Consider the following 22,755-nt stretch of genomic DNA (forward strand, 5'->3'; position numbering starts at 1 on the left):
GTGTGTCCAGCTGTGTGGCTTGTCCCAGGCGAGTGTCTCGCGTGCTGCTTTGCCTGACGTGACGGGAGGCAGGTTCTTACGAGCCATTTCAACCAAGTGGGCAGGTGATGGGAGCGGGCCAGCCCAGGGCCCCTCGCAAGCACGTGGAGGTGGAGAGGACACATCCTGGCCACTGCTGGAGGGAGATGCGTGGCCACGTTGACCCCTCTCCGCTTCCATCCGGCTCGCTCTCCCCCTCAAGGTCGGCAGCTGGAGGCTGTCCGGGCTGAGGTCGCCGAGAAGGGCGATGTGGGGCTGGTGGCCGAGAACAGCCGCAGCACCCAGAGACTCATGCTGCCACCGCCGCCTCTCACCGCCTCCGGGGTCCTCAGCAAGTTCCGCGACATCGCCCGGCTCACCGGTAGTGCTGTGAGTGGGGCCTGAGGGCGGGCGAGTGGCTGGAACATGGCCGAGGCCCTTTCTTCGGCTTGGGGGGCGGGGCTTTCTTTCTTCCTTCCCCCTTCAAGATTGGGGATGTCTTGTTTGGTGATCTCGGCATCTTGTGCTTTGCTCCCCAGTGTTAGGACTGTAAACTCTTGCTGGACATGGGGGAGGGAGAGCTGACTTGCTTTTGTGGCCCTGAAAGCAAAGACTTGGAGCAGGGAGCAGGGATGGGGCCGGGGAGGAGGGGTGGTCCTTCCCCCGACCAAAGGCTCTTTCCCACTTCCAGTCCATGTCTAAGAAGATGGACATCATTAAAGGCCTGTTTGTGGCCTGCCGCCACTCGGAAGCCCGGTTCATTGCCAGGTGAGCGCGCGGGCTCTGCTGGAGAAGGTGGGAGGGCCTGGCAGCTTGGGGGCCCTGCTGGCTGGCTCCCTGACCGCCTTCCGGTGTGAGCCTGCACGCCCGAGCCTGAGCAGTGGAGGGACGCAGGTGTCCTTCCTGAGGCTGCTCTTCTCTCTTGATTTCATTGCTGGAGGAGGATTTGGGATCCTGGGCTCGTGGGTAGCGGCTGGGTGGTCAGTTGGTGACGTGTGCCCCGGCCTGAGGAGCAGAAGAGTCACAGGCCTGTGTTTGCTCTGAAACAAAATCATTGTTAGCAGAAACAAAATCATTGGCCGCCCATGGAGCATGGTTTAGGTGGCCTCCCTGCACCGGCCACTTTGTCCCTTCAGTTCAGCAGACCCCGTTGCCCTCACCTACCTGTGGGCTGGGGAGATGGAGGCGTGGGAGGTTAAGCAAGGCCTGGGCGGGCATATGGGGTGTGGGGTCCAGGTGGGGGCGACCACAGGAACCCCGTTGGAGAGCCGCCCCACGTCCCCTGCTCTCTCCCCAGGTCCCTGAGTGGGCGGCTGCGCCTCGGGCTGGCAGAGCAGTCGGTGCTGGCCGCCCTTGCCCAGGCTGTGAGCCTCACACCCCCAGGCCAAGGTGAGCCCCTTCACTCAGACCCCGTGCCCACCACTGGTGTTACTGGGCGTCCCTGTGAAGTTCACACTGCACCCCTACCCTTGGGGCTCCTGCGTTTCTGGCTCCTCTTCCCTCTGCACATTCCCTGCCCAGAAATAGTCCCCCACTGTCAGGCCCACCCCAAAGCTCCTGGTGGTCTTTTCCTAGGATTCCCACCAGCCGTGGTGGATGCTGGGAAGGGCAAGACAGCAGAGGCCAGAAAGACGTGGCTGGAGGAGCAAGGCATGATTCTGAAGCAGACGTTCTGGTGAGGTCCAGGCCCAGGGGCATGGAGGGACTGTCACGGGAGCTGGTGAAGCAAGGGTGTGGATCTAGATGACACTGGCACCAGGTTCAGGAATGGTGACAGGATCCGGAAGGTGGCAGGCAGTGAAGGGCAGTGAGCAGCTGGAGCAGAGGCTGACCTGGAGTGAGGATGGCAGGCATCTGGAGCTCCTGAGCAGTAGTGCCTGAGAGACTGGAGAGGGGCAGTAGCTGGCCCACAGCCCAGGCTGTGGCGGATGTTCCCTGTGTGATGGGGGTGCTCTAAAGTGAGCCACATGGCAGCCAGCCCAGGGCTGGGAGGGAAAAGTGACCACGTTGGGTAGGAGGGTTGGTGAGCCGTTCCACAGATGCACTTGGGTACTTGCTGTGGGCCAGGCTACCCTTGTGCTGGGTGTGTAGCCATGGACAGGCCCTCTCACAGCTCCCGGGCCAGCAGCGGCCCTGCTCAGCCTTCGTGGGCCCCACCAGCCACTGAGTTCTGGCTCAGCCCAACCAGTTAAATCAGAGTCTTTGCAGGTGGAGGTTGGCCTTGAAAAACTGCTTCTAGCACACCTTCGATGGTTCTCCTGTGGAGAATCATTGTCTTGAGGTGTTAGATTCGGGGCAGGGGTGGTGATGAAGGGTCCAGGCTAAGGGAGACAGAATCAGAGCAACACACAGAGACTGGGAGGAGGCAAGAGGAGTTGGGGATGTGTGTGGCCATGTAGATGGGCGGAGGCATTCGAGAGCCAAGGTCTGGGCATGGTTAAGAGATCTTTTCTTCAGCTAGACAGTAGTTTTTTCAAACTACTAAGTTTCAGACACCTTTCTCTGTTCTCACCCCACTCCAGCGAGGTTCCTGATCTGGACCGAATTGTCCCGGTGCTGCTGGAGCATGGCCTAGAGCGTCTGCCGGAGCACTGCAGGCTGACCCCAGGTACCTCATGTGCCCTAGAGGCTGGCTGCAACTGCCCTTTGTGGAGCAGTGTGAGGGGGCCACTAGCGGGCACCTTTGAGAATCTGCATGGTCCTCCTTCATTTGGACTGGTCCTGAGACCTTTCCATTCTCAGAGCTTTCCCTTCTGATTAGTCAGGGTATGGCAGGTGACGCTGCTGTAACAAAGGTGCTGACCACAGCGTGTGGGGCTGCATAGACTCTCCTGTGCATACAAACATCCAGAACAAGGCAGGCGGCCAGGGGGCACATGGCTGTGTGGCTGCGTTCTAGGTGTCACCCAGAGACCTGGGTCCTTCTGTCTTGTCCTTCTGCCGCCCCAGGGTTGTCACTATATGTCACTATAATGCTTGTGATCATAACCTGGAGCTGGATTGAAAGGGAGGCAGCCACACTGCCTGTAAGGAGGGACCACACACTGCACATGTTGCTTCTGTGTGCATTCTGGTCACATGGCCTGTCCTAGCCACCAGGGAGGCTGGAAGGTGTGGTCCCAAGTGGGGGAGCCCTTCAAAAACATGGGGGACTTCGTTTGATTATACAGCTGCAAAAAAGATAGCAGTCCCTGGGCACGTGAATAACCTCCTCTTCCCCTTCTCCAGTTCACTGATTCATCGCCTTTCCTCTGTTCCCAATCTCCTTTAACTCTCTTTTCCTCCTAGGGGTACCCCTGAAACCAATGTTGGCCCATCCCACTAGGGGTGTTGGTGAGGTCCTGAAACGCTTCGATGAGGCAGCCTTCACCTGCGAGTACAAATATGATGGACAGAGGGCACAGGTATGGGGCAGGCTCACCCTTCCTCTGAAAGGAGTTGCCGGAGCCCAGGATCAGGCCTCAGTCAGGCCCCGATGCAGGGCCATCCTCTGCCCATTTCTCTGGGCCTTCTTTTTCTCTCTGTGCAGTGTGTGTGATAACACGCCCCTCTGAATCAGCTTATCAGAAAGTAGAGTTGTCAGAGCCCTGACCTGTGGTGGGAATCAGGAAACACCAGCTCCATCGGTGCCTGTGTGGCCTTTAGTGCATGGAAGTGTGTGTGTCCTCTGACCCAGGGCCAGGGACGTCATGGCTGTAGGTCCTGTGAACATGTACACGTGGCTCCTCTATTCTGTGGGGCCTCGAGGCAGCTACAAGCAGTAGATCCCATAGACACAGTGTCATTGGTGGATCTTCTAGTATCATTGAGAAAAATGTAAGAAAATGGCTTAAAATAGTGGTAATGATTTCACATCTGCATCTACAGCTACTTTACAGATAATAGCATGTAAGTGAGGTGGTACATATATAGCCTTATTTAGGATTTTAACTAGTCTGAATTATATAATCCAGCAATAGAAACCAGAATTATACTTAGCCTAACAACATTCAACAAATAGGTGTGTACATCCGCAGCAAGGAGACATGCTTACAGGGAGCAGGTGTAGGGCTGGAGAGGATGACCAAGGTGACTGTCACATAGGGGCAGGGGGCACTTAGGAGCCAGGGAAATGTCTGCTTAGTCTCGGCTTCTCCCCTGGAGCCTCTGCCCCTTCTGCTCTTGGAGGTGGGGTCTGAGGTCTGAAGATAAAAGCGGGCCACGTGGGTTGGCCTTGACTCTGATTTCTTCTCCTTCTTGACGGTAGATCCACGTTTTGGAAGGTGGGGAGGTGAAGATCTTCAGCAGGAATCAGGAAGACAACACGGGAAGATACCCCGACATCATCAGCCGCATCCCCAAGGTGGGCGTCGCCCGCGCCTGTGCTCTGGCAGGGCTGTAGTTATGGAGCCGAGGGCTGGGGCCTATTCAGGCCACTCGGCACATGGGGTGGAGGTGGGAGGGTACCAGGGGATCGGGATGCATTTGGCTGTTAATAACCGAGCTTGGTAGGTGTGGCTTGAGCAGATGTATGTCACTTCTTCTCAAAGCAGCCTGGAGGTGGTGACCTGTGGCTGCCTTCGTGGTGTGCTGGTGTCCTGACGCAGGTCATTTCTTTTTTTTTTTTTTTGGTGGTGGTACTGGAGTTCCTGGAAGCCCCTCTACCTCCGGGCTACACTCCCAGACCTATTTTTACATTTTTATTTGGAAACAGGGCCTCCTAAACCAGCGCGCGCGGCTGGCTTCGAACCTGCGCGATCCTCCTGTCTCTGCCTCCCAAGCGCCGGGATTACAAGCGTGCGCCCCCACGGCCGGCCGACGCAGGTCATTTCTGTCTGGCCTCCTCCACTGCCTTCCACTGGCTGGCTTTATTTTTTCCTGGTACTAGAGATTCTACCTCCAAACTACACCCCAGCCTTATTTTTTTGAAACAGGGTCTCACTAAGTTGCTGAGTGTCTTGCTAAGTTACAGAGGCTGCACCTACACTGCGATCCTCCTGTCTCAGCTTGCCAAGTAGCAGGATTACAGGCGAGTGCCACTGATCCCAGCTTGGCGGGTTGCTTTTTGATTTCAGTGCTTATGTTCATATAGTCCCCACATATCAGCTACACTTCCAGAAACACAGAGGGAAACGGGGTTCTAGCTTCTGTGGAAGGAAAAGGAAACTTGGGTCCCTGTGCTTGCCCTCTGATTTCCTCCTCCACCTCTTGCAAGCTCTGCTGCATCTCTCCCTTCACTTTTGCAGATTAAACTCCCCTCGGTCACATCCTGCATCCTGGACACTGAAGCGGTGGCTTGGGACCGGGAAAAGAAGCAGATCCAGCCATTCCAAGTGCTCACCACCCGCAAACGCAAGGTGCCTCTGGTCTCCTCCACCCCTGCTCCAGCCCCACGCTCCATTGTTCTCCTCATTCCAGGGGTAGTTCTCTCTCTCCCCACCCCATCACATGCTCATCCCGTCATTTTACTGTGAAAGGAGGGAGACGTGTCCTGGGAGCCCCACAACCTACACTCAGCAGGCTTTACAGAATGGTGCTTGTCCCCGCCGTAGCTGCAAGGGAAGCTAGGAGGCTGGGAGGGCAAGGACCTGGTGATGGGGATGAGGCGTTGGGATTCACTGAGAGCCATCGTCACTCAGCGCCTGGGCTGAGTGGCTCTGCACGGGTGTGTGGCCTCACTTGGGGAAGGGGAGGCTGGCAGGTGCCCTGGGTCTGCTTCGGGTGGGACCGGAGGGAACCCAGCAGTCATATCTCGCTTTTCCCTACTCTTGGTCTCCATTCTTCCCCAACTAGGAGGTGGATGCGTCAGAGATCCAGGTGCAGGTGTGTCTGTACGCCTTCGATCTCATCTTTCTCAATGGAGAGGTGAGTCCGACTCTGCAGCTGGGTGGCTGAGGTGTGAGCTTGGGGGCTGGTGGGCTGGCTTCTGACCCTGCTGTGTCGCTGAGCTGGGAGATCAGGCTCAGGCAGTGGATCAGAGTGAAGGCCCAGGAACCCTAGGTCTTTTCCATGAGGTTGGTCTTCTGGCTCCACATGTGCCTGGAACATATTTCCTCGTCTGTAATAACCGGCATGTGTCACAGCTGTCTGAATGCAGAGGCAGATGTGAACAGCCAGCCTCTAGTAAGCCAGACAGTAAAGAATCTACGGAAATGTCAAACACGCCCCTCTGCTCACTAATTTCTTTTTAAACATAGGTGCGCTTTATAAAAAACATGCTGTTTGGGGGCTGGGATGTGGCTCAGTGGTAGAATACTTGCCTAACATGTGTGAAGCCCCGGGTTCACGCCCCAACACTGCAGCAACAAAAACACCACCTGGGTTAGCACAGATTATTTTTTTTGTGGTGCTGGGTTTTGAACCTAGGGGCATTCTACCTCCAAATTACACCCCCAGCACTTAAAAAATCTTTTTTTGTTTTGTTTTGTTTTGTTTTTAAACAGGGTGTCACTGGGTTGCTCAGAGTCTCACAAGGTTGCTGAGCTTGGTCTTCCATCCTGTGATCCTCCTGTCTCCGCCTCCCGAGTATTAGGATTACAGGCATGTGCCATCATGCCTGGCTAGAGTAACTATTCTTTAAGTGAATTAATAACTGTTCTTTAAATTTTTCATTTTTCAGTTTGTTTTTTAAACTCTATTACTTATATTTACTTATTGATACCAGGGATGGAATCCAGGGGCATTCTACCTCCAAGCTGTACCCCCAAGCCTTACTTTTTATTCTTTATTTTGAAACAACATCTTGCTAAGTTGCAGAGGGCCTCACTCTGTTGCTGAGGCTGGTTGCAAACCTGTGATTCTCCTGTGTCAGTCTCACAAGTACTGGGATTACAAGCGCGTGCCACCATGCCCAGCTCATTCTTTATTTTTAATATAGTAAATATTGAGAGGTATAATCCACAGAAACAAAAACTCTTTGTAGTGTTTGTGCCAACAAGAGATCCTCAATATGTTTTTGTGTGTGTGTGGCAGGGTACTGGGGGTGGAACCCAGGGGCTTTTCTACCTGCGGGCTATACTTCCAGACCCATTTTATACTTTATTGGGAACAGGGTCTCACTGAGTTGCTGAGAGCCTCACTAAGTAGCTGAGGCTGGCTTCGAATCTGTGAGATCCTTGTCTCAGCCTCCCAAGCGCTGGAATTATAAGCGTGCGCCACCATGCTCAGCCTCAATGTGTTTTTTGTGTAGTACTATGAGTTGGACACAGGGGTATTCTACCTCTGAGCTATACCCCTCAATCCTGTTTTATTTTTTATTTTGAAATAGGTCCTAATAAGTTGTTGAGGACCTTGCTAGATAATTGAGGCTGGCTTTAAAGCTGCTAACCTCTTGTCTCACCCTCCCAAGCGCTAGGATTATAGGCTTATGCCACCACGCCCAACTTATTTTATTTTTTTATTTTGAAATAAGGTCTTGCTAAATCCCTGAGGCCTGGTCTTGAACCTGTGATCCTTCCATCTCAGCCTCCCAAGTACTGGGATTACAGGCATGTACCACCACACCCAGTGAGTCCTTGATACTTTTTAAGAGTGTAAGGGAAGCTGGGCGTTGTGATGTACACTTGTAATCCCAGTATTTAGGAAACTAAAACAGAAGGATCGCAGGTTCCAGGCCAGCCTCAGCAACTTGTGAGGCCCTTCGCAACTTAGCGGGACCCTATTTCAAAATAAAGAATCAAAAATTGAGCTGAGACTGCGGCTCAGAGATAGAATGCCCCTGGGTTCAATTCCTAGTAAGACATACACACACACACACACGCACACATTATACAGGGGCCCAGTATGTGGGAGGCTGAGGCAAATAAATAAAAAGGGCCGGGGGTATACTTGGAGGTCGAATACCCGAGTTTAAGCTGGGTGTGGTGGTATATGCTTGTAATCCCAGCACTTGGGAGGCTGAGCCAGAAGAGTCACAAGTTTGTGGCCAGCCTCATTAACTTAGTGAGGCCCTCTTCAACTTAGTGAGATTATTTTAAAGTAAAAGAATAAAATTGATTTGGGAAAGTATCTTGGAGGTAGAATGCCCCTGAGTTTAATTTCCAGTACCAAAAAAACAAGTTTGTGAGGAGATCCTGAGACTGTAAAGCTGAGAACAGCTGCTTTGTGGTACTGATGAAGAATCTGGGATTCCCTGTCTCAAGAACCATCCTTGCCCTGGCCAGGGAGCCATCCTCTGGGATGATGGGGAGGGCTGAGCTGGGAAATATCTTTTTTCTTCCTTTTCCTGCCTCCTCCTTTTGCTTCGCTCTTGAGGTCTCCCTGCTGCATGATTCTGGGAAAGAAAAGCCTCCTTGCCCAGCCCAGATCTCAGTCTACTCCAGGGATCGTGAGCAGGCTGTCCCTGACCGTCAGAATTTATAGCCTATAGGGGAACAGGGCCAATCTGATCAGGGCTAGTAAGGCCACAAGGGCAGGTCCGTTTCTGTGAGGCAGTGAGTACAGATTAGAGTAGAAACACACACACACACACACACATACACACACACACACACACACACTCCCTCCCTCCCTCCCTGCCCACGTCTGCCCCACCCACCACCTGTGCTTGTGAATGAGGTTCTGTGGAAACACGACTTCACCCGCCGCTCACAGGGCAGTATGGTTGCTTTCACACTACAGCAGCAGTGGCTGAGATAGCAAAGAGTCCAGAGAAGTTGGCTGTGGTGGGGCATACCTGTGATCCCAGAGGCTGAGACACAGGAGGGTTGCAGGTTTGAGAGAAACTTCAGCAACTTAAGTGAGACCCTGTTTCAAAATAAAAAATAAAATAGGAAGCCAGGTGTGGTGGTGCATGCTAGAGTCCTAGGACTTGGGAGGCTGAGAAAGGAGCCTCATAGGTTGGAATCCAGCTTCAGCAACTTGGCTGTTGGGAGCTTAGCAAGGCCCTATTTCCATATAAAGTAGGGCTGGCGGTATAGCTTGGAGAAACAATTCCCAGCACTACAAAGTAATAAAATGGGGTTTGGGGTATAGCTCAGAGGCAGAGGCCCCCCCCTCCCCCCCTGGGTTCTATCCCCAGTACATAAGGAAAAAACAAACAAAAAAACAAAACAAATAACAAGAGCCCAAAGATGTGAGAATACAGCTGGTGGGTTCCACATCTGTGGGTTTAATCAACCTCAGATCAGAAATACTGGGGTTCCTGGAAGCCCTTCTACCTCCGGGCTACACTCTCAGACCTATTTTTATATTTTTATTTGGAAACGGTCTCTTAAGCCAGCACGGCTGGCTTCGAACCTTCGCGATCCTCCTGTCTCCACCTCCCAAGCGTGGGGATTACAAGCGTGCGTCACACGCCCGGCTCAGGGGGAAAATATTTTATCTATACTGAACGTGTGTGGAATTTTTCTTGTTGTTTTTCCCTAAACAATAGAGCGTAATGACTATGTACATGGCATTTCCATTGTGTTAGGTATTACCAGTAGTTTGGAGATGATTGAAGTGTAGATTAACATAATGGTATACCATTTGCATAGGTTATAGGCAAATTTGCCTATAACCCATTATAATATAAACCCATTATATATAAAGGCCTAGAGCATCTGTGGGTTTTGATACCTGTGTGGGATCCTGGAACCAGCTCCACATGCACCGAGAGACACTGGATTTACTCTCTGGCTCTTCCCAGCAAGAAGTTGCCATCCTCCTTATCGTAGGAACTGTTCTCTTAGGCCCAGGGATGTCATGCTGAGAACCATCTTCCTTTTTTTCGCCCTCTTTGGGCTGGTGTTAGCAGGAAGCCCATGGAGCGTGTGCTCATGCTCCAGCATGGCTGTAGCTGCCTGCTGCCCTCAAGGCAGGGAACACTGCCTGACTGCTCTGCTTTAAGTTGGTAGAGTGCTGCTGACAGCCTGGTTCTTGGTTTCTAGAGCTTTCTATAGCTGTCACAACTGTGGCCCTTTAGCCATTCCTGTTAGGGTCAGGGTCAGGGCTTCTGGTCTTTGTTTCCTCAATGGCATCCCTTCCCCTCCTCAGTCACTGGTCCGCGAGCCCCTGTCGCGACGCCGGCAGCTGCTCCGGGAGAACTTTGTGGAGACAGAGGGCGAGTTTGTCTTTGCCACCTCCCTGGACACCAAGGACACTGAGCAGATTGCAGAGTTCCTGGAGCAGTCGGTGAAAGGTGAGGGTGGCCACCTCCTCTCCTCAAGGTTGCGGCCTCCTGTGACCTGTTCTTACCCGGGCTCCAGCCTGTCCCGGCCCTGTGTGATTTGACCAGAGCCCCATTCGCCCTGGTGGGTCGTGTGACCCAAGAGGCCGTGCCTTGCTGTCTCCTCAGACTCCTGCGAGGGCCTGATGGTCAAGACCCTGGATGTCGATGCCACCTATGAGATTGCCAAGAGGTCGCACAACTGGCTCAAGGTGATTACCTCAAGAGCTCCGCTGAGCTCGGGAACCCTTTCCACAGTCCCTCCCTACCACACCTCCCTCTGCCAGTCCTGGTTGGTGAGTTCACCAGGATTCATTGAGCCCCGGGGCCTTAGTCCTGGGAACACTGCCGTGAGGAAGCCGGGCGTGGCCGGGGCTCTGCTCTCCCCAGCCGGCCTCCCAGTCGGGTGATGCTTGGACAGGGTAAAGTCGGTCACAAGGAGTTCCCCAGGCCAGTGGGTCGTACGCCTGCTCTTGCTGGTCCAGAAGAGCCCCCTGGAGGCACTGTTTAGGTGGGGACCTGGATGACAGAAGGAGGGGTTGGCTGTGAGAAGATGGGGTAGAGCAGCTGGGCAGGGGATGGAGGATGCTCAGGGCAGGGGTGTCCTAAGGGGCCCACACGGTCTTGTTGTCATTCTGCGGAGGTCCTCTGGCTGCCCTAAAGATGGGGGCAGGGGCAGCGGGTAGAGGCTTAAGGGGAGACAAGGGGGGAGGGTGGGCTGGGGAAGTAGAGCAGGAGGCCCCGGGACCCAAGCTGGCCAGGTCTACTGTGCATTTCAGTTTGTCTCTAGTCTGTCTCCTCTCCTGGACGGGAAGCAGCTGGGAGGTGTGAATATTTCCTGTCTTGTGCTGCAGTCCCAGGTGTCTGCCTGGCACACAGTCGGCACTTAATAAGTACCCTCGAGTGAGCGCGTTGGTATTTTCCATGTGCAGGAGTGAGTGCAGTGGGTCTGCATTGGCTCTCTCCAGACCCAGAGGTCCTGCGACGGCTCCCCAGGCTCCTCCTGCCACTCTGCTTAGCCTGGAAGGTCTTTCCTGCCCAGCCCCCTCGCAGTGGCCACCATTGGTGTTCTTTCTAAAGTTCTTGGATATCCCAGGCCCCCAAGGAGCCTCCAGCAGGGAGGCCTTCTGGCCCTCACCTCTCTCTCCCCTCCCCAGCTGAAGAAGGATTACCTGGACGGCGTGGGCGACACCCTGGACCTGGTGGTGATTGGTGCCTACCTGGGCCGGGGAAAGCGGGCCGGCCGCTATGGGGGCTTCCTGCTGGCTGCCTACGATGAAGAGAGCGAGGAGCTGCAGGCCATTTGCAAGGTCCTGGGGGCCGGGGCTGACCACAGAGGTGGGAGAGAAGTCAGTGAGTCTCTGGGGACTTCCTGTCAGGCTGCCTGTGAAGGCAGAGAGGGTCTCCGTTCCCCACAGAGAGCATTGTTTTCCTAGTTGTATTTGCTTTTTTCTGATTCTATAAGTAATCCTGCTTCATATAGAAAAGTAGGCTACTATAGAAAGATGTAAGAACGGTAGGTCAGGAATCAGCTCAGCTGCAGATAGCGGCTGAAGGGAGAGAGGATTTCGCTTTTAGTTGTAGTGAGTGCAGGGGCCTCGCAACTCTATCAGTGTCCTGGGGCCCGAGCTCCTCTCTTTGCCACGGTCTTTTCTTGTCATGGCGTTTGTGGCCTCATCATCACAGTGTGGCTGCAGGTGCCCTAGCTATCATGGCCTCCCATGCTGCAAGCAGCAGGAAGGAAGAAGAAAGGCTCAGGGGCCCCGGAGTCACCTCAGCTAGTGAGCAGCCTCTGTTGAGTTTCATGGGTTAAGTTTCAACCTTATTCTGTGGCTCACCTGATTTGCAAGGAGTTCTGGGAAATGTGGGGTTTATTTTTTTCAAATTGAGAAAATTTATCTTACAGCTGTGTACATTGTGACTTGCTTTTCCTGTGCATTTCCTGTCTTTCTGTATCCAACAAATTTGGGACTTTGCCATAGAAACAATAAAATATCACCTAGAGTCACACTGCACAAGCACTAGTGACTTAGGGGATGTTTTACTTATATTTTTACCAAGTTGTGGTCCTTCTCTGTAAGTGATTTTCTTTTCTGCCTTTTTTTTCCCCTGTAAATACTGTATCTTAAGTGCCCTCAGGTAGCCAGGTTAGTGTAAGTGGTGACGCACGCTTGTAATTCCAGTCCTTAGGAGACTGAGACAGGAGTATCACAGGTTCAAGGCCAGACTCAGCAACTTAGGCTCTCTGCAACTTAGACCCTGTTTCAAACTAAACAACAAAACATGGCTGGGGTGTAGCTGGGAGGAAGCATGCCCTTGGGTTCAACCCACAGTGCCACACAGGCGTGCACACTGCCAGCAGATGCACTTAAGGAGTGTGGTAACCTGGCTCAGTGCCTGAGTTTCTTAGTAGCTGAGCCCGTTTTCTAAGCTTACGACCTGTCATCAGATAGTTGGTCTCTTGCCACCTTTGTTCTTATGAATAGCGTCAGCACTTATATATGTTATGAACCCCACTAGTAATCAAGTGGTTTATCTTTGGGCACCAGTCTGTTGCCATTTTATTTATTTATTTATTTAATTTTTTTTTGTGTGTGTGGTGCTGGGGGTGCTGGAGGCCTTCTACCTCCAGGCTATACTCTCAGACCTATTTTATATTTTATTTGGAAACAGAGTCTCACTAAATTGTTGAAAGCCTCTAAGTAGCTGAGGCTGGCTTCAGACCCGTGTGATCCTCCTGTCTGATTCTCCCAAGTTCAGGGACTACAAGTGTGCGCCATCACACCTGGCTTCTTATTTATTTAGAAGCAATTTTCTTTTTCTGGTATTGGGGATTGAACCCAGGGGCGTTCTACCTTCCACCTATATTGCCAGCCCTTTTTATTTTGAAATAGGTTCTCTAAGCTGCTGAGACTGTCCTCAAGCCTGTGATCCTCCTGTCTCTGCCTCCTAAGTACTAAGTTTACAGGTTTGCACACCATGCTCAGCTTAGAATCAGTTTTTTTAAAGAGCTATTGGAAGGACAAAAGGCCCTCACCTTGTCTTCTTTCTTTGGTTTCTGTGGACATTGGTCAGACCAGAACAGGTTGGGGACCGTGTGTGTACAAAGAGTTGGGTCCTCGGCAGGAGCGGGGAGGGGCCGGGGCCAATGAGCTTCTGACCTCTCGTGTCTTCTCTGCAGATTGGAACTGGCTTCAGTGACGAGGAGCTTGAGGAACACCACCAGAGCCTCCAGGTGGGCCATGCAGCTGCACCAGGCCTCACCTTGAGGTGCAGGCTGCTCCGCCTCCCCCATGCTCGGGCTTGGGGTGAGGCTGGGGGGCAGGAGAGGGCCTCAGGGCCCAGCACATCTGGGTTCGAGTCCCAGCTCTGCCACCCACTAGCTGGCAGTGCCAGCCAAAGGGCCGTTTCCCCTGAGCCTGGTGCCTAGCTGTCTCAGCAAGGTTCGGGCCCTGCGTGGGGGTTTCCTGGTCATCCCTGTATAGGGCTTGGGGAGCCCTTGGGAAGGAGTGTTTGTCGTCGTGGTCACAGGTGTTGAGGGGATCCGGCCTCTGTCCTGGCATTGGGCTCTCTGGGTCCTGACACTGTCTCTGTCCTGTTCTTTGGATCACTCTCTTCTGGAGTCTCTGTCTCCCTCTTTGGGTCTCAGTCCCCACCATTGGGGTCTCTGTTTATCTCTCTGGGTTTCTGCCTCCCCCTTTCAGTTTCTGTCTTCACCTTTGAGGTCTCTCTCCTCTCTCTCTGAATCTCCATCCCTTGCTTTGTGGGTCTTTGCCTCTTTTTAAAATTAAATTAATTTAGCCGGGCGTGGTAGTGCACACTTGTCTAGTATTTCAGAGGTTGAGACAGGAAGATCACAGGTTTGTGGCCAGTCTCAGCTACTTAAGCCTTCTGCAACTTAGTGAGACCCTCTTTCAAAATAAAGAATAAAAAAAATAATAGGGCTGGGGTGTAGCTTGGAGGTAGAACACCCCTGGGTTCAATCCCCAGTACTGCAGAAAAAAAGAAAAAAAATATTTTTCTGGTACTGGAAATTGAATCCAGGGGCATTCTACCTCCAAGCTACACCCCTGCCCTGTTTTACTTTTTTATTTTGAAACGTGGTCTCACTAAGTTGCAGAGATCCTCACTAAGTTGCTGAGGCTGGCTGCAAACATGCGATCCTCCTGTCTCAAGTAGTAGGGTTACAAGTGTGCACCACCATTCCTGCCTTCTTCACCTCTTTTGTCTTTACTGTCCCGTCCTGGCTCCCGGGTTCTGTGTCCTGTCTTTTCTCCCTGTCTTCTCTTCCCTTTCCCTCTTTTTCTAGCATTTCATCGTGAGGGGTGTCTGTCTCTTTGTACCTCCCCCCACTTCTCTCCCTCTCCCCCCACCCCCCACCCCCGCCTGTGGCGCTGGTTTTGTGACCTCACTCCTTTCCTGCTGTGCTGTAGGCCCTGGTGCTGCCCGAGCCACGCCCCTACGTGCGGGTGGACGGAGCCGCGGTGCCTGACCACTGGCTGGACCCCAGCGCCGTGTGGGAGGTGAAATGCGCTGATCTCTCCCTCTCTCCCATCTACCCCGCTGCCCGGGGCCTGGTGAGTGAGTCTGTTAGGGAAAGGAGGGTGGGGAGGCACCTGGGGGCCCACTTCCTGTGTGCTGATTAAGTATGTGGGTGTCAGATAAATTAGGTAAAAGATCACTTTCTTTATAACAGTTGCCCAGAGGTAGGAAACAGGTGACATCCTCCATTCAGTGTCATCGTCTTGCCTTTGCTCTGAAGTAATCTTTGAGGCCGTGAATCTGGCACGCCTGTGATCCTAGTACTGGAGAGGCTTGAGGCAGGAGGATTGCGTGTTTGAGGACAGCCTCAGCACCAGTGACAACCTCAGCAAGACCCTGTTTCAAAATGGAAAATTAAAATAAAGAAAGGACTGGGGGGAAGTGATGTAGCTTGGAGGTAGAATGTCCCTGGGTTCAGTCCCCAGTAAAAAACAAAACAATAGCCGGGTGTGGTGGCGCACATTTGAAATCCCGCACTTGGGAGGCGGAGACAGGAGGATCGCTCCCGGTTCAGAGCCAGCCTTGCTGGCTTAAGAGACCCTGTTTCCACATAAAAAGTAAAAAAATAGGTCTGGGAGTGTATCCTGTGGGAGTGTATCCCAGAGGTAGAAGGGCTTCCAGGAACCCCAGTACCACCAAAAAAACCCACCAATAAACAATTGTGAATACGATGGATCTTAGCTCAGCACAGCCTCCCTGGGTATTCCCTTCAGTGGCTGCAGTTGCTTCCTCCTCCGGAATGATTCATCAAGCTGCCGGGATCTTAAATCCCCTGGCCAGCATCCCTCCTGGTGGGGCCTACTTCTGGGCCAGCCGAAACCATCAGTGTGCACTAGGGGCACCAGCACGGGACAGCTCACTTCCATCTTTGAGAGAACTGTGAAGCTCACATTTTTTTTTTAAGTACTGGGGTTGGAGGGATGGAACCCAGGGGCATTTGACCTCCGAGCTACTACCCCAGCCCTATTTTTGATTCTTTATTTTGAAACAGGGTCTCACTGAGTTGCAAAGGACCTAAGTAGCTAAGGCTGGCCATGAACCACGATCCTCCAGTCTCAGCCTCCCAAATGTTGGGATTACAAGCGTGCGCCACCATTCTTGGCTTGAAGCTCACATTTAAAACATCCCTTCTGCCAGGCGTGGTGGTGCATGCTTATAATTCCAGCTCTTGGGAGGCTGAGATAGGATCACATAGGTTCGAAGCCAGTTTCAGCCACTTAGTGAGGCTCTCAGCAATGACCCTGCTTCCAAATAAAATATAAAATAGGTCTGGGTGTATAGCCTGGAGGTAGAAAAGCACCTGGGTTCCACCCCTAGTAACACACACATACACACACACACACACACACACACACACACACACACACACACACAAATGCCTTCTTTGCTATATCTTTCAGTGCTTAGAAACCTAGCTAGCACGTTTCTGATCAGAAGCATACTTTTCGTTTCTAGAGGGGGAACTCCTATTTTTTTCTAATTTTTAACAAAGTTCTCACTGGTGCTGCCTGTTAGATTGCCAGGGTCCTGGTCATGGTGCTCACCTGCGCTCACTGTGAAGTCAGCTTTGTGCTAATAACTGGCATGTCACAGTGCGTGAGGAGTGCCCTCACAAAAGTGCCAAGACACCCAGGGCAAGAAATCTCTGTTCTATGGGGGAGGGGGGAGGGGGTAGCCCCCCAGAGAGTGAGGTAACTGTCCCAGGTCCATGTGGCTCCTGAGAGCTGGCCCCTGGGACTGGCCCCGTGGCCTGGTTCTCAAATCCACGCCTGAGGCGCGTGCCCCCAGCCCTGGTCACCATCGTGACACCAGTAGTCTAGGTGACGGCTGTAGCAGTCTGCGGTTCCTAAGCATGTCCTGGGCACCAGGCGCAGAGGTAATCCTCTGAGCCATCGCTCGGCCTGGTTGTGTGAGTCAGGAAACTGAGCCGGGGTGAGGAGGGAGGACGACACTGGATAGGGAGTCGCTTGGCTGGCAGTGGACATGGTTTTCCTTCCCAGGTGGACAGTGAGAAGGGCATCTCCCTTCGCTTTCCTCGGTTTGTCTGTGTGCGTGAAGACAAAAAGCCGGAGGAAGCCACCACCAGTGCCCAGGTGAGGCCCTCGGAAGACGGGGATTCCCTGGGGCGGGTCTTCTTGGCCAGACCAGCTTGTCGTAGAGGTGACTGGCCTGGGACCCCACAGGTGGGGGCGGGAAGGAGGGAGCTGCTGACCCGGCCTACCCTCCCGCAGGTGGCCTATCTGTACCAGAAGCAAAGTATGATTCAGAATCAGCATGCTACAGACTCAGACTCTGACCCTGAAGATTTCTTCTAAGCCCCTGGCCTCCGAAGGTCTGGGGTGGAGGTGGAGGGAACCCAGGGATGCTGTAAATCTTTGTTGTCTGCTGTCGGGTGAGGGGTGTTTACATTGGGCCTGGGTGTGTGCGGTTATTTCTTTTAATAAATAATTCCTAGATATTTGCCGTGTGGTGTCCCTGCTGGGCTCTGGGGTGTGGCTCTGGGGGGGACACTGGGTAGCGGAGACCATTGCTGTCCAAGAGCCTCATGGTGATGGCTGCGCTCTGCGTCTGTGGTGTAACACCCACCAGCCGCAGTGGAGCATTTGACGTGGGGCCCGTGCATTTGAGGACTGGAATATTTTGTTTAGTTTTCATTAAAGAAGCCACGTGTCTGGGGGCTACTGGCAGCACCACTACCACCCTTTCATATATATGTATATATATATATTTTTTTGTGTGTGTGTGTGTGCGGTACTGAAGATGGACCCCATGGGCCTTCTACCTCCAGATTACACTCCCAGACCTATTTTATATTTTATTTGGAAATAGGGTCTCACTAAGTTGCGGAGGGCCTCACCTAGTGCTGATGCTGGTTTCGAACCTGCAATCCTCTTGTCTTAGCCTCTCAAATGCTGGTATTACAAGCGTGTGCCACCACGCCTGGCCCACCCTAATATATTTTAAACTTGTTTAACCTCTCAGCGGTCCCATGGGAAGGTGGCACCATCACCAGCCCTCTGTTGCCAACATGGACCAGGGAGCCAAGAAACAGACAGTGACTTGCTGGGGGCCCAGCCATGAGTGCCAGCAGCCCAGCTCGGCCCTGCCACCTGGTGATCAGCGTGTGGCTTCAGCTCTGCGCGCACCATTTGGTGACTGGGTGGTGCCTCAGAACCCTCAACCTCAACCTCTTTTTATTGTTTTATTTTATTTATTTATTTTATTTATTTATTTTTTTTTTGGTGGTACTGGGGTTCCTGGAAGCCCTTCTACCTCGGGGCTACACTCCCAGGCCTATTTTTACATTTTCATTTTGGAAACAGGGTCTCCTAAGCCAGCGCGCGGCTGGCTTCGAACCTGCGCGATCCTCCTGTCTCCGCCTCCCAAGCGCGGGGATTACAAGCATGCGCCACCACGCCTGGTATTTTTTTTTTATTTATTATATTATTTTATTTTATTTTTTATTTTTGTGGTACTAGGGGTGGAACCCAGGGGCTTTCTACCTCTGGGCTATACTCCCAGACCTTTTTAAAAATATTTTATTTGGAAACAGGGTTTCACTAAGTTGCTGAGAGCCTCAGTAAGAGGCTGGCTTCGAACCTGTGCAATCCTCCTGTCTCAGCCTCCCAAGTGCGGGGATTACAAACATGCACCACCATGCCCGGCTAACACAGCGCTCTTAATGGCGCCCCACGAAAATTGATGTGAAACTTCAAGGGGATGACAGGTGTATCAATGAGAGGGGAAGGCAGTTTGACATACTGCTTTTCTGTGACCCTGACAGGTCATTTCATTTTTACATCTTGGTTTCTTTCTCTGTAAAATGGGAATAAAAGAATTACTTTCTCCACAGAGTCAGCATGAGAATCAGATAAGTTAATACTTAAAGTACACTGAGAACAGTGGTGTCACAGGTTGTCAACTAAGAAACTTCATGTAGCCGGGCGTGGTGGCGCACGCTTGTGATCCCCGCGCTTGGGAGGCTGAGACAGGAGGATCGCACGGGTTCGAAGCCAGCCTCAGCTACTTAGGCTTTCCGCAACTTAGTGAGACCCTGTTTCCAAATAAAAAATGTAGAAAAGGTCTGGGAGTATAGCCCAGAGGTAGAAAGCCTCTGGGTTCCACCCCCGGTACCACCAAAACTAAAAACTAAAAATAAAAAATAAATAAGAATGCTGTGTGCATGCATGTCCCTAGCACTCTGAACTATGTTATGATGGGAGACCACAGCGCATTGATAAACGAATATTTTTTTTAAAACAAGACTAAGGCAGAAAGAGGTTAAGTGCCTCAGCTAAAGGCCGCACATCTGGTTAGTGGTGAAGCTGAGACCATCACTCGATTATCAACTCTCTTCTCAGGGTTCTTTATACCCCAACCCTGCCCAGCCCCACAAAGCAAATGACTTTACAGGGTGAGGCTGGATGTCTAATCTAAAAGGAAGAATGTTCAATTACTTAAAATGTTTGCTTGATGTTAACTTTAATATTAAATCAATAACAATATAAAACTTTACCTTTACTGCTTCTGATGAAAATGAGAACATTGTTAGTTCTGCCAGACTTGGTGGTACATGCCTGTAATCCTAGTACATGGGAAGCTGAGACAAGAGGATCCCAGGTTTGAGGTGAGGCCAGCCTCAATAGCAGCGAGACCCTGTTTCAAAATAAAAAATGAAAAGGGCTGGGGTGTAGCTGGGAGGCAGAATGCCTCTGGGTTCCAATCCCTAGTATGAAACAAAACAGTAAGGAGAAAAGAAATTGTTATTCCTAGCCTAGCAGCGGTCTTGCTCTCTCCCGCTAGATGGCAGCATTAGCTTGTGTCTGATACTAAGGAAAGCAAGGGACACTAGGGATGATCCGTTCCTAGTCTCTTGAAGGAGCCTCCAGCCTGGTCTCCGTAGTGGTGGTACCACTTTACAACCCCCACAACAGCCTGTAGGAGTCCCGGTGTCCCCGCGTCCTCCCCAGCATTCCTCGATGTTTGGACTCTCGCTGGTTGCCATTCCGAGTTAGATGGGCTCTCAGTGTCATTTTGACGGGCCTCTTCCTGATTGTAATTATGCTGTGAGGTCAGCCAGTCTCAGAAAGTCAAGGGTCCTGTGTCTTCTCTCATGTGCGGAAGCTAGAGAGAAAAATAGGGATTTTAGATAAATGTAGAGAGAGACCAAAAGAATAGAAGATGGGGTTTGGAGTCAGGAGGTTGCGAGGGGAGAAAGGGGAATCCAGGAAGGAAACAGTTCCAGTAATACGTGGTAACACGTGAAGGCGTCACTATTGATTTTTACTAATTGTATGAGGTGGGGAAGCCGGGCGGGCTGCGGGAGGACGCACACCCCTTGCTGTGTGTGTGTGTGTGTGTATGCTCCATCACTTTGAACCTCACTATGACGTATAATTACAATGCACCAATAAAAATATAAGAAAAATCATTGTTGGATCTGTGACCCATTTCACCCCGACTGCTTGCTGAAAGTTAGTTCTGACTAGGAATTTCTTCTCCAGAGTTCATCTTGCCCACAGAGCTCATTTTCCCATTTTCCATTCCGCCCCTTCCACAGAGGGGAAGAGCGCAGAGTGGGTAAAATCAGCCGGGGAGGTGTGTCCCGTTGTCAGGGTCTCTCTTGGGGTCCCAGCACCCCACGCGGGACTCACCTTCCACCTGCAGAGAACGTCAGGCTCAGGGCAGGGCGGGACCAGACGGGCTGCAGTGCTTGGTGTGTAGGGTCGGTCACGCCGCGCCACCTGCCCAGGGCCTCCGGGGACTCCGGTCCCCTGTGCTGCCAGGTAGGTGGCTGGCAGCTGTGGATCAAGAAGAGGTATGTGTGCTATGTGTGGGAAGGATGGGTTTGCTCAGGACGGGCCCCGTTCTGTGGCTTAGCTACATTGCTGGATGTCTGTGTCACCTGGGGCTCTGGGCCCTGCCGCAGGGGCTGGATGCCGAGAGGAGAAGTTTGTGCACAAGGACACATTCGCCAACTGCCAGGTGGGTGATGGGGGTGAGGATCCGCCAGGCAGTCAGACTCTCTGCTCCCACTAACGCCAGCCAACTTCATTTTGGAAGGAGGGGGAGAATGTGGATACTCATGTGACCTGCCTCACACGTTGCTGCATTTGGTCCTCCATGAGATAGGCATTCCTGTTTTTCACATGAAGGAATGAAGGCACAGAGAGGTTGAGTTGCATGTCCAACTGTCCAACCCAGTTTATAGTCTGTATTTATTTTTTTGAAATGGTCTCACTGAGTTGTGAAGGGCCTTGCTAAGTAGCTGAGGCTGTCTACGAACGGTGATCCTCCAGTCTCCGCCTCCCGAATGCTGGGATTACAAGCATGCACGGCACCTGGCTCAACACAGTTTATTTATTTAATTAATTTTTTTTGTGGTACTGGGGGTGGAACCCAGAGGCCTTTCTACCTCCGGGCTATACTCCCAGACCTATTTTATACTTTATTTGGAAACAGGGTCTCCCTAAATTGCTGAGAACCTCACTAAGTAGCTGAGGCTGGCTTTGAACCTGTGTGATCCTCCTGTCTCAGCCTCCCAAGCACTGGGATTACAAGCATGTACCACCACGCCTGGCCTCAACACAGTTTATAAATGGCCGTGCTGGTGTTAGGTCCTTGAGCGCTCTGGCTCCAATGTATGTAACAACTGTCCTGTAATGCTTAAAAGCCAGGAGCCAGGCATGGTGGCACTCACCTGTCATCCCAGTATGCTGAGACAGGAGGATCGTAGGAAGGAGTTCAGCCTCAGCAACTTAATGAGACCCTGTTTCAAAAAAAAAAAAAAAAAAAAGGCCCAGGAGTATAACACAGAGGTAGAACGCCTCTGAGTTCAATCGCCAGCACTCCCCCATCTGCCCCACCACACACACAGTGTAATCTCCTTGCCAGGTTAGCCACCCCATCTGTAAATTATTTTTTTTTCGGTATCAGGGATGGAACCCAGGGGCATTCTACCTCTGAGCTACACCCCTATCCCTATTTTTTAGTCTTATTTTATTTTTTGAAACAGGGTCTCACTGTAGCTGAGGCTGTCCACAAACCGCGATCCTCCGGTCTTTGCCTCCCGAATGCTGAGATTACAAGCCTGAGCCACCACTCCGGCTGTAAATGGTTTTAACAAGCATAATCTCCTTGGGCATTGTTAGCTGTCCTTGAATAGTTTAAACAAGAGAGATACCTATTGAGAGGCTAATGAAGGCCCTATCAGGACCCCAAAGGTGACCCAAGCACCCTAAATCCCCTTGTGACTACAGAGCTGATGCCATCCCCACAAACCTCCTCCCTCCCACTCTGCCTCATGAAAGTCTCCTGTAGAAGAAGAGCCAGGAGGCCCCAGCTGTGTCTCACCTCTAGGGTGGCTGCACCATCCCTTGAGTGTATATTTCTTTTCTTTCTTTTTTTTTTTTTTTTTTTTTTGTGAGTCTGGGGATGGAACCCAGGGGCATTCGACCTCCGAGCTACACCCCCTGCCCCATTTTGTATTTTGAAACAGGGTCTCACTGAGTTGCAGAGGGCCTCACTAAGTAGCTGAGGCCATCTGCAAACCACAATCCTCCTGTCTCAGCCTCCCAAATGCTAGGACTACAAGTGTGTGCCACTACGCCCGGCTATTTCTTGCTTTCTTAAATGTGTCTCCGACTGGTGGCTGCTAAAATTCTTTTTCTTCATGTAAGCCAAGGGCCCTGCCGGTCTCCTCTCTCGCCTGTTGGGACTGCCTCCAGACCCTTCACAGAACTACTCCCTGCTGTTACACTAAAGCCCAAGCTCCCTTACAGAAGCCTTGGTGGATGTGTTCACACCAGAGCTGAACCGTAGTGCCCTCTGGGCCATACTGTCCTGCTGGCACTCCCCCTCACCCTGCTTCCCGTGGGAACTCTGGGTCTACATATCACAGTCCCCATCAGGCCCAGTGTGGGCACCCTCAACACCCCCATGGGGACTGACGTCACCATGACCGAATCTCAGCCTCCCTGACTCCCCCACTCGCCCTTCCTCCAATGACTCAGGAAGAATAGAAGGGAAGGGCCGGACTTGAAGCACGCCTGTCAGCCCAGGACTTGGGA

General features: G+C 52.1%; 1 protein-coding gene across 1 annotated transcript in view; it reads left to right on the plus strand.

Annotated features, from left to right (window-relative positions):
* The window catches only part of LIG1 (DNA ligase 1), a gene marked incomplete at its 3' end in the record, with an annotated part of 31,199 nt that extends 14,198 nt beyond the window's left edge, over positions 1-17,001 (plus strand). Inside the window, exons 12-27 of the mRNA XM_080702468.1 lie at positions 242-408; positions 710-786; positions 1,316-1,407; positions 1,594-1,693; positions 2,541-2,626; positions 3,307-3,422; positions 4,265-4,360; positions 5,244-5,354; positions 5,791-5,862; positions 9,973-10,117; positions 10,274-10,356; positions 11,302-11,454; positions 13,326-13,379; positions 14,578-14,721; positions 16,687-16,779; positions 16,918-17,001. Coding sequence (XP_080558594.1) covers positions 242-408; positions 710-786; positions 1,316-1,407; positions 1,594-1,693; positions 2,541-2,626; positions 3,307-3,422; positions 4,265-4,360; positions 5,244-5,354; positions 5,791-5,862; positions 9,973-10,117; positions 10,274-10,356; positions 11,302-11,454; positions 13,326-13,379; positions 14,578-14,721; positions 16,687-16,779; positions 16,918-17,001 — 1,673 coding nt within the window. The remainder of the gene's footprint in view (positions 1-241; positions 409-709; positions 787-1,315; positions 1,408-1,593; positions 1,694-2,540; positions 2,627-3,306; positions 3,423-4,264; positions 4,361-5,243; positions 5,355-5,790; positions 5,863-9,972; positions 10,118-10,273; positions 10,357-11,301; positions 11,455-13,325; positions 13,380-14,577; positions 14,722-16,686; positions 16,780-16,917) is intronic.
* Between the last annotated feature and the right edge of the window lie 5,754 nt (positions 17,002-22,755).

This window comes from Muscardinus avellanarius (genome assembly GCF_963383645.1).
Source record: "Muscardinus avellanarius genome assembly, chromosome: 10".
Classification (NCBI taxonomy): Eukaryota; Metazoa; Chordata; class Mammalia; order Rodentia; family Gliridae; genus Muscardinus; species Muscardinus avellanarius.